Source organism: Daucus carota, chromosome 2, assembly GCF_001625215.2.
Source record: "Daucus carota subsp. sativus chromosome 2, DH1 v3.0, whole genome shotgun sequence".
Classification (NCBI taxonomy): Eukaryota; Viridiplantae; Streptophyta; class Magnoliopsida; order Apiales; family Apiaceae; genus Daucus; species Daucus carota.
Window position 1 is genome coordinate 43,818,622 of NC_030382.2, and position 13,285 is coordinate 43,831,906.

The following is a 13,285-nucleotide window of genomic DNA, read 5'->3' on the forward strand; positions in this document are numbered from 1 at the left end:
TTAAACTCACTCAGACGGTCTTTATATTATTTGAACTCCCGGTACGATATTTGTTAATATGCAATGATAAATAACAAATTTCATAAATTAAGTACTCTCTCTGTCCTGTTGGATTGTTAATATTATTTTTGACACACTTTTTAAGATCTCTTTAACTTCCACGATATTTTTTTAATTTTTTTTTAATACAAGTTTGATGTTTAAACATTTATTAAAATAAAAAAAGTATTATAAATTTATATTTTATAAAAGACTTAAAATACTATGTGAATATTAACAAACACGCGCGGGAGTATTATTCTAAAATTTTCAAATAGGTACTTCCTCCGTTCTTGAATATCTGTCATTTAATTTTTTAACATAGTTAGAGATGTTATTTTTAAGTATTTATTTTCTAAGTATCAATTTTTCCACGGCTAGAAATTACGGCAGAGGAAAAACAGTTTGGATCATGTTCGCATAATGCTCCCGAACGGCGCAGCCTCCCTAAATTTACCATGCGATTCTAAGGGGGGGAAATTTGAAAGGCTCAACATAGGATACACCAGTCACCAGATACGAATTTTCAGAACATTCATTAGACTGCTCAGACCCGTAATGATTTATTAATATTATCATGGGAGCTACTTGCTTATCGCTACTTGCTCCACAAGGACGTCAAGGGAATGTTAAGTCATGAGTGCGATGTTTACGTCTGCCTATCTTATTTTGAAAAGCAGTTTGGATAGTATGGTTATTCTACGGTTGGACATAACAAATTAACTGTACAATCGATAAAATGTGCACTCGCAATTTCATCAAGTTCGTTTTGTTTCGTCGTCGGTTAGCCCCCTTATGTAAATTACCCGAATTTCTCTGATTTATTTATCAATTGTAAAATAAATAAGTTACTTGTACAATTTTTTATAATGAAAAAAAAATACGAAGTTTGAAGAAAATGAATAATCGAGACAGATAAGTAATGAAGATGATATATATAGATGCTATTTTCGTTTGAGATGGTGGACGAGTGAGGAAGTTACGAGGAAGTTGTAGAAACTCCTCCTTCCTCGGAATGTGTGTTTTCCAGGGTGGTGTAATCTCGTACGACAAGTTGTCTCCCAGAAAGATTTCCGCAACTATAATACTCCCGTGTTATATTCCTCGGCCCAAGGTGCAATTAATAACAAAGATTTCCTAGAACTAGTGTAAACTATTTGACGATATATTTATAATATATTTCAATTTAGATTTTTATTTAGTATTTAATTAATTTATTTTAGAATATGATTTACTTTACAGTTCAAAAAGTTAATATTATTCATTATTTCTAATGTTTATATTTTGTACTGTAAACCCTTGAATAAAATGTCTGTTTAATATTTAACTAATTTTTGTTGAAGCCCGATTATTCAATTATTAATTGTCGAACAGAAAGGGTGGATAGCACTGAAGATATGGACATCTGGCTAGAGAATGCATCGCACAATACGTCAATACAATTCCTAATAATTGTTTAATAGTATGATTATGAGCAACGATCACTAGTTTTATTTTGTTTTCTTCCGCGCGAGGAAGTACGATGTTATTTGACTCTATCAAAATTTACCGACCACCACCGATAAGGCGATAATTGGATTCTGGGTGAGATTCGAGAGGGATGCATTTTAATATTCTTTTTAATAAATTTTTAATAAAAAATATTTTTAAGAACGAGTTATAAAATCATTATTTACAAAAATATTGAAGGTTGTGTTAAACCGTGAAAAATCGTATAAAATTATAGATATAGAAGTAGTAGTTTTCCATCCCACCCAATATTTTTATTTAAATCGGGCGCAAAAATTAAGAATATAATCACTCCTTTTGTTACATATAAGTTGTTTAATTATTTACATATAATTTTAGATTTTTTGACCACATAACAAAAAAAATATTTTTATATATTTTTTTAAATAAAAATATAACATAAATATTTTTATTTAATAAAATAAAAAAGCCGATTTTAGACATGTCGTAAAACCTCCTATATTATTCTATCATAAAGAAATCTACAATATAAAATTATATATCAGAAAACATATATTGGAAAATATTTATAAGTAATCTAATAATCAAATTAAGTTCTTGTATTCACCATGTTATGTATCGTATGGATTATAAACTAATTTAATATAAATTCGAAATATTGAAAATATTGGTTGGTCGATCGATTACTACTTCCTCCGTCTTTAAAAATGTTTCCCGTTTAAAATGTCGACATAATTCATAACACAAGATAAATTACTAATTTACGCTAATCTATATGATAAAATATAGTCATGAGATCATATTTACTAGCTTATAGCCCGTGCAAGGCACGGGAGCTTTTTAATTGTTTATGAACTTTTTAAATATATTGTAAATGGTGTGAAAGAATTTAATTTATAAATTTAATAAATTAAAATTTTCAAATAAATAAAATTTGAAATTATGATTTGTTTTTAAGTCAGAATTATTGTAAAAATATATAGGTTCTACTTTTCAGACTTGTTTCTGTAAAAAAAAAAAAAAAAAAAACTGGTCACACATGTTGGATCATCCGACAGTGGCGATGCAGTATGAAATATACTGTCACAGCCATTAATGGCTTCAAATAAACTATTGTAATCAATCAATTCCTTTTCTCCTATGTATCATGCCAAGGTATTAAATTTTTTCTATCAAATTTTAATATATATTGAGTAGAATATGTGACATCAACTTCCATTAGATTATATATATAAATGTATTTTATATTAGAATTATTATAATATGATTTAAATTTGGCTTACTAAGTTTAAAATATATCAGATAAAAATAATTTTATGACGGGGCGATTTATATGATTCTACAATTAAAACTGGTAGGAAATATTTATTTAGGATTAAAATATCAGACTTATTAATTTTAAATATATTAGATAAAAATAATTTTGTGACGGTGCGATTTATATGATGATACAATTAAAGCCGGTAGGAAATATTTACTTTGAATTAAAAAAATCATAAATATGTGAAAGACAGAATTTGTTTTGGATTCAGAAAAGAAATTATAAGCATGCAGGTAGATATCAGTTGCCTTATAGAATTAGAAGTTAATTTTGTTTAAATTTAACGGTGCTTATTTGTTCAATATACGATCCAACGGATGATAAGGTTTTGGACTATGCGACCAAATTATCTCCCTTACGCTTATTATATATAAGTATATAATAAGTACTTTAATACGGTGAAGGTTTTATATTTAATACTAATATAAAATCAGAGATTTTAATAATCAAAAGTGTGTATTGGCAAATATGACAAATACAAATGGAAAAAGTATTTAGGGAAGGAGGGAGCACCTATTTACATGTTTTTCAAATTTGTTACATGTTTTAATAAGTATTTTTAATTAATTATATACATTTAAACATTCTTATTAAAATAATATAAGTATGTGTCTATTTTATTAAAACGTTGTGAAAATGTTTGATAAAAATATTTATTTAACTTATTCCTTAAATATACGCTAACCCATATATATTTATATAATTTTGTCAAAATTAAATTAAATATTAAACAAATATATAAGAAATTGGCAACCTTGCTAGTTATAAATTAGTTATTATATTGAAATTAAATTGTTTGTTTGTCATGGATCTCTACAAATCTATTTTTTTTATTTTTTTTTTGAATTCACAAAGCTATTTATTTTAAAATCTATAAACCTATTCCAATTTTCTCTGGTCTTATTATTAAAAAGATGATTATAGAAATAATTCATATTTCACTGCGAGAAATTGTTGAAGGCAGAGGACTTTACACATTCTGTCATATGTATAATTGATATTCGACATATAAAAACACTAGTCTAACAATATTTTAACGTGATAAGATTTATGTGAAATGTTGGTATAATTTGAATCGTTCGAAATATTTTTAGTTATATATTTATTTTTAAATTTTATGTGTTAATTAATAAAAAAATTCCAATTATATCATGTTCTAGTGAAATAAAAATGCTTTTATATTAAAAAGTAAATTTTTGTTAAGATACATATACCATTTAGAAAAAATATGTTTTAAACAATAAAAAAATATATATAAACCACTAATATACTATAGGAGGGAATAAAAGAAAGGCAGGCAGGGTAGATATCAGATTTGTAAAGATAAAAATCCGCTGTTGGAACCGCCCATAGGAAATCAAAACAATGGCCCCTGGTTTTGCCTATACTCCCTTTGAAACCAACTCTGGTGTTTACTTGCCTTCTTCTTCTCATCCCCCCTCATATATAACCCCCACCCCTCTTTTCATTTCTCAATCTTTCGCCATCCCATGTTTTCCTGCCTCTCTACAAACCTACCCCTTTACTCTGTTTTTTTCAGCTCCCCTGTTTTTCTCCAAGCTTCTTGATTTGTAAAGTTTTCATCTTTTTCCTCATTCGGGGTTTTCTTGAATTGGGCTGATTGGATGCCAATGAGAGAGAAGGTACCTGGCCAAAGAAAGGGCAAAGATTATATGGAGTCGAGGAAAAATCGTAGGAGACAGAGGAGGTTGTTGCCTGTTCAGGTTTTGTATAATACTTGTGAACAAGTTTTTGCTGATTGTGGACCTGGGATTGTTCCCGACCCTGAGAAGATACGGCTTCTTAAGACTGTTTTGGGTATGTGATTGTTGTGTTGCTCTCGTTTTGTTCGCTTGGGATTCTGATTTTTGACTCTGTGTGATGGTAGTTCTTTTTTTGAAGTGTTATTGAACAAATTGTGCATTTGATTATGTTTTTTGTGAAGGTGTTTTTGTGGTCACTTGGTACTTGCATTTGTTTTTCTTTTTCGAAACTGGGTTACATTAGGTTGAGTAGTACTTGATAAGAAAGTGGTATGGTCTCAACAATGTAATGAGGTCTGTAATGCATTGGTCAGAGAATGAATGGAGTGGATTGAAAAATTATGGACACGGTTAAATGTGAAAAGGAAGAATGCAAGAGTGAAGATAGTGGGAAAAATGAGAGGTGGTGGTGTTGTTTTTTTTTTTTTTTTTAAAATGATGCAAGTGAATGAATGGATTTAAAATTCTGTTATCCACTTGTAAAATAATACAAATTTCAATTCATTTACCCGAACACTCGTCCCCTTCAATCAAAGCATTTGTATTCTCTGGAATTCCAATGACAAGTATTGCTTTGATTAATGTGTGCTGAGTTTCATCTGCTGTTTAAGGTTTTAAAATAACATTAATTTGTGAAGCATGGTTGGATGCTTGAATTTTTCTTCTATCCCATTATTTCTTCAAGTTAAAAGCTCAGAGAAAATTTGTAAGCTTGTAAGATTAGCCACATGTAGTAATGTGGATTAAGAAAACAAATTACTATTATACTGGTAGAAAGTAAATAGTTCATCCACAACATATTTTGTCATTTTGTTTGCTAAAAACTGTTACTTCTGTATGCAGATGGCATATCAGGGGCAGATGTAGGCGTGAACCCAAATATGCCCTTTTTTAGGGAACAAAAGACAGAAGGTTTACCTACCATAACATACCTACACATCCATGAATGTGACAAATTCTCGGTATGCATATTTGTTATGGCAGAAGTTAGTTTTTCAATTTTGGGGGTGGGATGATTAAATTATCGTTCAAAATCAGCTTCAATTTAAATCGACTTGTATTTGGTCTTATTATGCCTTAATTTCAGAATATCTTGTTCAGTTCATTTTTCAAATATGAACTATTAGAATAAGAAGTGACCCATAAGTTGAATTCTAACAATCATGAACACGGTAATCTCTCGGCGGCTATTCTTAGTTTTGTATTTGAGAACTTTGAAGATATTTGTATTATCATTATAACATTTTTTATAATTGTCATTTTTTTTTTGTGGTAAGTTGTATGTTGCCAATTATATATATAATAACTTTTATGTGAAAAGTTATAGTTTTGTTAGTGAGTTGTCACATAAAAGTAAATATCAAATGTTTTATGGCAAGCCAAAAAGGTTCTTGGTTGTCATTACAATCTCTTGATTCTATTTGCAGATTGGGATCTTTTGCTTGCCGCCATCAGCTGTTCTTCCGCTTCACAATCACCCTGAAATGACAGTTTTTAGTAAACTTCTATTTGGCACTATGCACATCAAATCTCTGGATTGGGTAAATGGTATTCCTAGCAACAAAGTCCCGGATGGCGATTCCTCAGATGGTATGTTATATTTTGATGTATCCGGAATTTTGATTTCTGTGTATCAACCAGAATTTCTTATGTTATAGTGTATTTATGTTTGTTTGGTTTACTTGAGAACCACTGTATTGGCTTCTGTTTGTAGACCACAGCAATGACCTCATGAGGTAGTTTGATAAGTTTGTAAACTTTATTTTGTTGTGTTTTAATAGATTTTGCTTGATAAGTTTGTCAATTTTATGTTGTCGTGTTTTGATAGGTTTGTGAACTTTATTGTGTCGTCATTTTTTCATGGAAGGTGTTTTGAGAATATCTGTTATAGCTTTAGTCCCCGTGCCTGTGGTCCTATAATATGAAATAGAGAAAGGACACGGTGATTGTGGGAAGTCTATGAGTAGGACAAAAGAGAACCATGCAAATGTCATCACAAAATTAGATATGCTTTAATTGCAAAAATTAATTTCTATTTTAAGATTGAGTTGCTTAATATATTCATTCAAAACCTGTTCTGCATACAGATTCATTACTATAAAGTTACTCTTTTGCTTTTACTCTTTTTCATGTTTTTTTTCTTTGGTTAAACTGATTAAAATTTACCGTGTTTACAATGTTGTCAGCAAATGGAGCTCTTTCTGCTGAGGCAAGGTTGGCGAAGGTCAAGGTGGATGCTGATTTTATTGCTCCGTGCGATACTTCGATCCTTTATCCCACTGACGGAGGTAATATGCACTGCTTTACAGCTGTAACACAATGTGCAGTGCTAGATGTGCTTGGACCACCATACAATGATGCCGAAGGGAGGCACTGTGCCTACTATATAGAGCACCCACTTGACCGTATTTCAGGTATCTACTCATTCTTCTTTGCTAATTTGCTAATATGCTGCTCTTTAAGGGAGCTTTATGTGTTTATTACTTATTTCGGGTGTTGTATATACTCCTTTTTTGAAACGGTAGTTACTTCTCTTGGATATTGTATATACTTTCACTGTTCCGAAACTATAGGTGTGTGTTTTGGGGGAGTGATTTGTTCTCTTATTAGATAGGAATACTTTATACACCTTACCAGAGAAAGAAAAAACCCAACTAAAAAGTCTTAAGTTTTTTTGAAAAAAAAATAATTGTTGATTGTAAGTTGTAACTAGTCCCATAGGCCATAACTATAGAGGCATTTTTTTTCTTTTCTTATATCAAACCATGCATTATAATTTGGAAACTTTTAACATGTCATTCTTGGTACATTTACACTGGGTAAATCTAGTATTCTTAGTATACTGCTGGCTCATGTAAATCCTTCTATATAACATTGGGAATGTTAGTCGGTACAAGTTTCGTTTTTATACATTAAAATGCATCTCAAGTTTTAGAATGTTGGAGTAGTGTGCTTTATGAAAAAGTTCTTGAGCATCTGTATTGAATAAAGTCATAAAATGCATCATTACAATACCCTAATTTGATTGGAAAATGCCTTGAAATAATTAAGTTACGAATCCGAAGTTCTTATCGTCTTTGCATACTTGCATATATGAAACAGCCAATGGAATATCAATTGCTGAGGAGGAGAGGGAAGGCTATGAATGGCTTCAAGAGAGGGATAAGCCAGAAGGATTAACTGTATATGGAGTGCCATACAGTGGACCGCCGATTGCCAAATGAAAGACTTTGCGCAGCTGATGTTTCTTTTTCTTCTATAGAAGTAGCGTAGCCATTTCCCCGCTGCTGCATGCTATGCAGAAAAGACATACTCTTTGTTTCCCCTTTCATTTTACAGTATTTTCCTGTTAGTGTTGGGATAGGAGTGGGACTTAACCTTCTTTCTTAGCATGTTATGTACATCAATGATAAGACAAGGAAAAAAGTTGAATTTTTTTGGTCTGCAAGATCATTTTAGAGACAGTTCTCTTTTCTCATTTACTTAGGAATCATGAAGAAGTGTATATATTGCAGACTGCTTAACCTCTTAATTTTTTCAATATTCATCATGTAGAGTAACCAATCACCAAAAAAGGGCAGAAGCCAGGGCTGGGGCTTGATTATTAATAGAGAACCAGTGACAGAGATACATGTGGGGAAGTTAAACCACAACTTTACAAGCAGAAAGCAAATAAAGAAGTTCCAGCACTGAAGCTCGGAAACACAGTTCCAAAACAAACTCTATACCCTGTACCAACATAAATGCAACCATTGGCCACTGATATGCCACCATATACAGTAGCTCCTGTGTCATATGACCATATCACCTTCCCGGACTTCGCATTCATCGCGTAAATCGGCCCCCTTCGGTATGTTGAACCTGCAAAGACTACTCCGTTGGCCACAGTAACGGGACCTGGGGCGCTGCTGTTGCTCGGATCAGCTGTGGTCCATAAAACTTTGCCGGTGTCGGGTGCCATCGCAACCCATCCACCTGCAGTCGTCGTCGTATTGGATGGTGCAAGAGTGAAATTTGCGGCGCCCGAGTTGGCAATATTCGTATAGATCCTCTCTATATCTGTTGCTGATCCCCATATACCTCCTCCACCCAGCCCTCCATGACCAGCCTCCTGCATAATCAAAAATAAAGTTTGTAATCAGATGACTTGTGGTTCATTTGTCCTAACATATACAGTATGTGGAGATGACCAATTACCCTTGACCAAACAATGGAGCCATTATCAGCATCAAGAGCCCATGCAAATCCACTTTTTTGAACAGCAAAAACTATGTCTCTTTTAGTACCATTGATCTTGGTACTCAGGATCATAGGTGCCTCCCCAAAATCTGCATCAGGACTCGGACCGGGTGGACAATCTGGGTTCGTATGGTCAGCGCAGGCCCAGAACCAGACATCATAACCCCCAAGCTGCCTGTACCACTTGATCTCTCCAGTTGTCATGTCCAATGCCAGTATAGAATTAGAGTGATTTTCTGGTTCAACACAAGGGTCAGGTTGAGTTGGCGGCGTAGTTTGATTATTAAGATTTTCTTGACAATCTTCGACATGTTGAGGAACAGAGTAAAGATTTCCAGTGGCAATGTACACCTGGTTTCTCTCAACATCAATAGAAGGGCTGCTTCCCCATATAGCCGCTCCTGCATACTCTCCTAAAATACCATTGTTGTCCGGTAACATGAATGTCCGCCATAGAATTGCGCCTGTTTGGACGTTTAACTTTGCAAAACTCCCACGGAAGAGACAGCATTGCTCTACAGGTAATGTTTCCTCAGCTGAAGATGTCCCGACGTAATAGCTCCTGTGACATTTACATTGAAGTGCTTGATTATATTAAACATTCAGCTATATTGAGCCTTGAGGTAAAAATGAAGTAAAAGAAATTGCTGAAATCTGAAGTTTACTTGCCCTTGAAAAAAGGTTCCCGACATGGTAACAATACTGAGGGATTTGTTATCGAGCTTAGTAGACCAGAGGAGCTGGCCAGTTGCACATTTGACTGCAATAACAAATGCAGGTCCATTGATTGTAACTATGAGCTTATCTTCAGCTACTGTTGGAGTAGACCTCGACACGGTATCAGTGACATTTGTGAAAGTACCGGTAGGAGGAATGCCGGTGAGGCTCTGCAGATACTGTTTCCAGATGAGAGAGCCATCAGATGCATTAACAGCATAGATGTAACCATTCCAGCTGGGAAAGTAGATGGTGCCGTTGTATATCGCGGGCGTTGCGCTTATGTCCTTCCCTGCATAGAATTCCCATTTGAGACTTAGATTTGGGACGGTGGAGGGACTGATTTTGGTCTCTGTATCTGCAAATCTCCGGTTTTGTATGCGTCCCCCGTGGTTCAACCAACCTCCAACACCCTGGCAGCTCAAATTAAACAACTTATAGCTTTATCGAAAAAATTCAGAATCAATTATTACATATGAGGCTCCCAACACCTTAAAGATCTTGCTTTTAACTTTTAAAGACTAAGGTAATTCCTACAAAGAATCCATGATAAGTAAACACATGATACTAAAATATAGCATAGCTGCATAAAATTCATTTGAGATCTTTCTCGAACGCCTTAAGATTTTAGACGACTGGTTCTCAGTATGCTATTAGAGCTCATGTCATGATCCACTCTTCCACCCAAAAAATGGGATTTCGAGTGAGGAGTGTTAATATCTATCTATCTATCTATATATATATATATAGATGTGTGTGTGAGAGAGAGGGAGAGAGATAGTTACATTAGCAAGGGCAGGAGTAGCAATGACAAGGAGAATGAAGGTGAAGTGGAAGAGCAACAGAAACTTGTTGCATGTTTTATAAGGTGACATGCCTCTGGCTCTGGGCATATAAATCATACCTTTTCGTTTTCAAATCAGGTTTAAATGATGCTTAGCAAGCTAATTAGCTTGCCCATTTATAAACATCTAAATACTAAACCACGATCCTGATGGGATATGCATTGGGTATAAAACTTAACCATTAATCTTGCATACGACTTTTGGCTAAGAAGAATTCTTAATTAAGTACTTAACTAATGCACAGGTCATGAGTTTAATAATCTGCAGCTCCATGATTCATTACAAGTTTACAACTAATGTTGAGACTTTTTAACAACTTAAAAATTGATGCAGCAGTCAACTGGTTGGTGTTTCCGGAGTCGGCAGTATTTCACACGATACACCATTCTATATTTGATGATTTGATCTTTGCTACCGGGGAAAGCTGTCGAGACCTGTAGCCCATTTGTTAAATCTGAACCATATCTGGATGAGTTGAAGTCTGATTGATTAATCTGGATGAGAATGAATTTTTTGTTTGTCTTTTTTTTTTAAATTTATAATCTGGATGACTAGTTTATAGCATAAATTATTATAAATATATTATTTTATTAAATAATTGTTACTATTATGTATTTTATATTTTTTAAATAATTTTAAAATATAATATAATATGATTGTTGGAATTTTTAATGTATTTTTATTTTTAAAATTTATATTATAAATTAATTTTAGCCGGATAATATTTAAAAATAAACTATTTTTTTGGCACCCATATACTTGTTCCTGGTAGATTTTCTTTTGTCACATTGTTCCTGGTAGATTTATTTATTTTAAAATTTAATATTTTCAATAATGTAATACATTTTTAAATATTTAATTTTAAATTATAAATATTAAATATTTTTGATAATTGGGCTCATTAACATATATTTAAAAATAAGTATTCTTAAATGTCAAAATCTTCAATATTTCCAATTTATAAAACAATTATATATAAATATATAAAATAATTTAAAGAGATTAGATATATTATTATTATTAAATGATGAACAAGGTAGTTCATACGGATGATTGAGAGGAAAAAATTAGCATCTATCGTCCAGCAAGTTTTCAGTATCGTCAAACGTGCTTAACATGAAATTTTTTTGAACGAGACCAGTAACCCTCTCATTCACCTGTCATCGAATGAGGCTGATTAATACAGTATAAATCAAACAAGGCCCAGAGACATCTCCGTCATATTTGTGTTTATTTGGGCTATCATAGATGAGCAGCCCAAGAGCAAGTACAATGGAATACACAGGACACTAGCACAAGACATCTTTGTTTTAACAATTATTATTTCACTTCCTTCAAAAAAAAATATTATTATTTCACCAAAAATCGAGTAGTATAAGTACACATAAAATACTAAAAGATTAAATATCAAAATGATCACTAATATAGGGTTTATATATCACTTTATCATTATAACAGGGTATAATTTGACTCATTAAAATCAAAATAAATTTCAGATAAATATTTCTAAATATGTGTTTGGAGGGGTAAAAATTAACTTTTGTAAAGGTCTACACATTTTTAATAATATAAATGATAAATGATATCCTGTTAAGATCGATGAATAAAATGATATACGACCTCTATTTGAGCGACCATTTTGCGATTTAATCCATCATTATTTTTTTTGTAAATCAAATCATAACAATTTTACACTCACTCAATTTTTTTTAAATATATACTTTTTTTTAATATAGGAATTCGCAGCCGCTACCCTTCGGATGCGCACTGGGTAAACAAACAAACCGCTCAGTTATATTGTTGAGGCTGACAAGATATAAATTCTTAACATTTAACTATCCAATCACTCGTCACTTTAATTCATAACAATAGTAATACCGTTTAATATCTTGACGCGAGCGCCTCCTTCTCCCCCTCTCCCTCTCTAAACCCTATCCTCCATTAAAAATTTTTGAGGGGGCTTCCATCGGTTTTACCGGTGGAAAGCCTCAATTTTCTTTTTCTATTTTTCTGTTTTGTAATTTTTTTTCCGTTCAATAAATTCCTAATTTATTTGGGTTTTGTTGGTCTCTCCTTGTGAGAGTTGATTTGTTTTGTTTTGGTGTGTTTTGATATTCTTCGTGACCATGACCGAGGTTATAAATCGGCATGATTTTTATGGGTTTGATTCAGGCTTGAAGGTTATTATGGAATCGCATTTGTGATCGATTGTCCAGAACAGTCAGGTGAAAACCAACAGATGGAAACAATGAAACAAATGTATATATTCATCATCTTAAAATCGCTTAGTTGCCACTCCAAGAAGGAATGATTCAACAGCGATAATCTTCGGCGTCTGTCCAATTTCGATTATATTTGTAGATGCCGTATGACTTTTAATTAATGAATTGATTCCTTTTTATCAAAAAAAATGATAATACCGTCTGAATTTGGAATTTAATTTTTACTCCTGAATTGCCAAGTGGCAGTTCAGGAAGAGCAGAGAATTGTTTCAATCTTGAAAAAAAGGATTCTGATTCCGCTTCGGCGAATAAGTGAAAACATCAAGACAGTAGGAGAAAATAGGTTAATTATTGATGGAGAAAAAGTGGCGTATACATGAAAATGTGGAAAACCGACTAAAAGCATAAAGCCAAAAAGGAAAGAAGAAGTTGCACAAAAAGATGAAAAAAAACCCTCTCCCTGTACGTTTGAATATGAGCTATGACCAGGTCACATTCCCTGCCGTTGCACTCATTTATCAAATCATTCCTGCCCTCCGCATTCTCCTCCCCTGCATTTTGCGCCATTTGCCCCATCAACCTACGCAACTTGTTTGTTTTGAATATACATACATAATACCAAGTGTGTGTATTAAAGATTTGTGATTTATTTAAAAATTTTGGTTTAAT

The 13,285-nt window shown here is 32.7% G+C and overlaps 2 protein-coding genes across 2 annotated transcripts; one reads left to right on the forward strand and one right to left on the reverse strand.

Annotated features, from left to right (window-relative positions):
• Positions 1 to 4,249: 4,249 nt before the first annotated feature.
• On the forward strand, positions 4,250 to 8,057 carry LOC108205809 (plant cysteine oxidase 2). The gene is made up of 5 exons (XM_017375891.2): positions 4,250 to 4,648; positions 5,437 to 5,555; positions 6,021 to 6,183; positions 6,780 to 7,007; positions 7,696 to 8,057. Exons 1-5 carry the CDS (start codon positions 4,456 to 4,458, stop codon positions 7,815 to 7,817), a joined length of 825 nt encoding a protein of 274 aa, XP_017231380.1. The 5' UTR covers positions 4,250 to 4,455; the 3' UTR covers positions 7,818 to 8,057.
• A 117-nt stretch (positions 8,058 to 8,174) lies between these two features.
• On the reverse strand, positions 8,175 to 10,596 carry LOC108207609 (uncharacterized). Its single transcript, XM_017378046.2, has 4 exons — positions 10,335 to 10,596; positions 9,502 to 9,962; positions 8,791 to 9,394; positions 8,175 to 8,704 (listed from the first exon to the last, which is right to left on the reverse strand). Exons 1-4 carry the CDS (start codon positions 10,449 to 10,451, stop codon positions 8,249 to 8,251), a joined length of 1,638 nt encoding a protein of 545 aa, XP_017233535.1. The 5' UTR covers positions 10,452 to 10,596; the 3' UTR covers positions 8,175 to 8,248.
• Between the last annotated feature and the right edge of the window lie 2,689 nt (positions 10,597 to 13,285).

Bases quoted from the DNA above. Each gene is read 5' to 3' on its own strand.
- LOC108205809 (XM_017375891.2), top strand. From the start codon at position 4,456: ATGCCAATGAGAGAGAAGGTACCTGGCCAAAGAAAGGGCAAAGATTAT. The intron at 5,556-6,020 runs GTATGCATATTT...TTCTATTTGCAG, and splicing joins ATGAATGTGACAAATTCTCG to ATTGGGATCTTTTGCTTGCC. The intron at 7,008-7,695 runs GTATCTACTCAT...TATATGAAACAG, and splicing joins CCCACTTGACCGTATTTCAG to CCAATGGAATATCAATTGCT.
- LOC108207609 (XM_017378046.2), bottom strand. From the start codon at position 10,451: ATGATTTATATGCCCAGAGCCAGAGGCATGTCACCTTATAAAACATGC. The intron at 9,963-10,334 runs GTAACTATCTCT...TTGAGCTGCCAG, and splicing joins CTACTCCTGCCCTTGCTAAT to GGTGTTGGAGGTTGGTTGAA. The intron at 8,705-8,790 runs GTAATTGGTCAT...TTGATTATGCAG, and splicing joins GCTCCATTGTTTGGTCAAGG to GAGGCTGGTCATGGAGGGCT.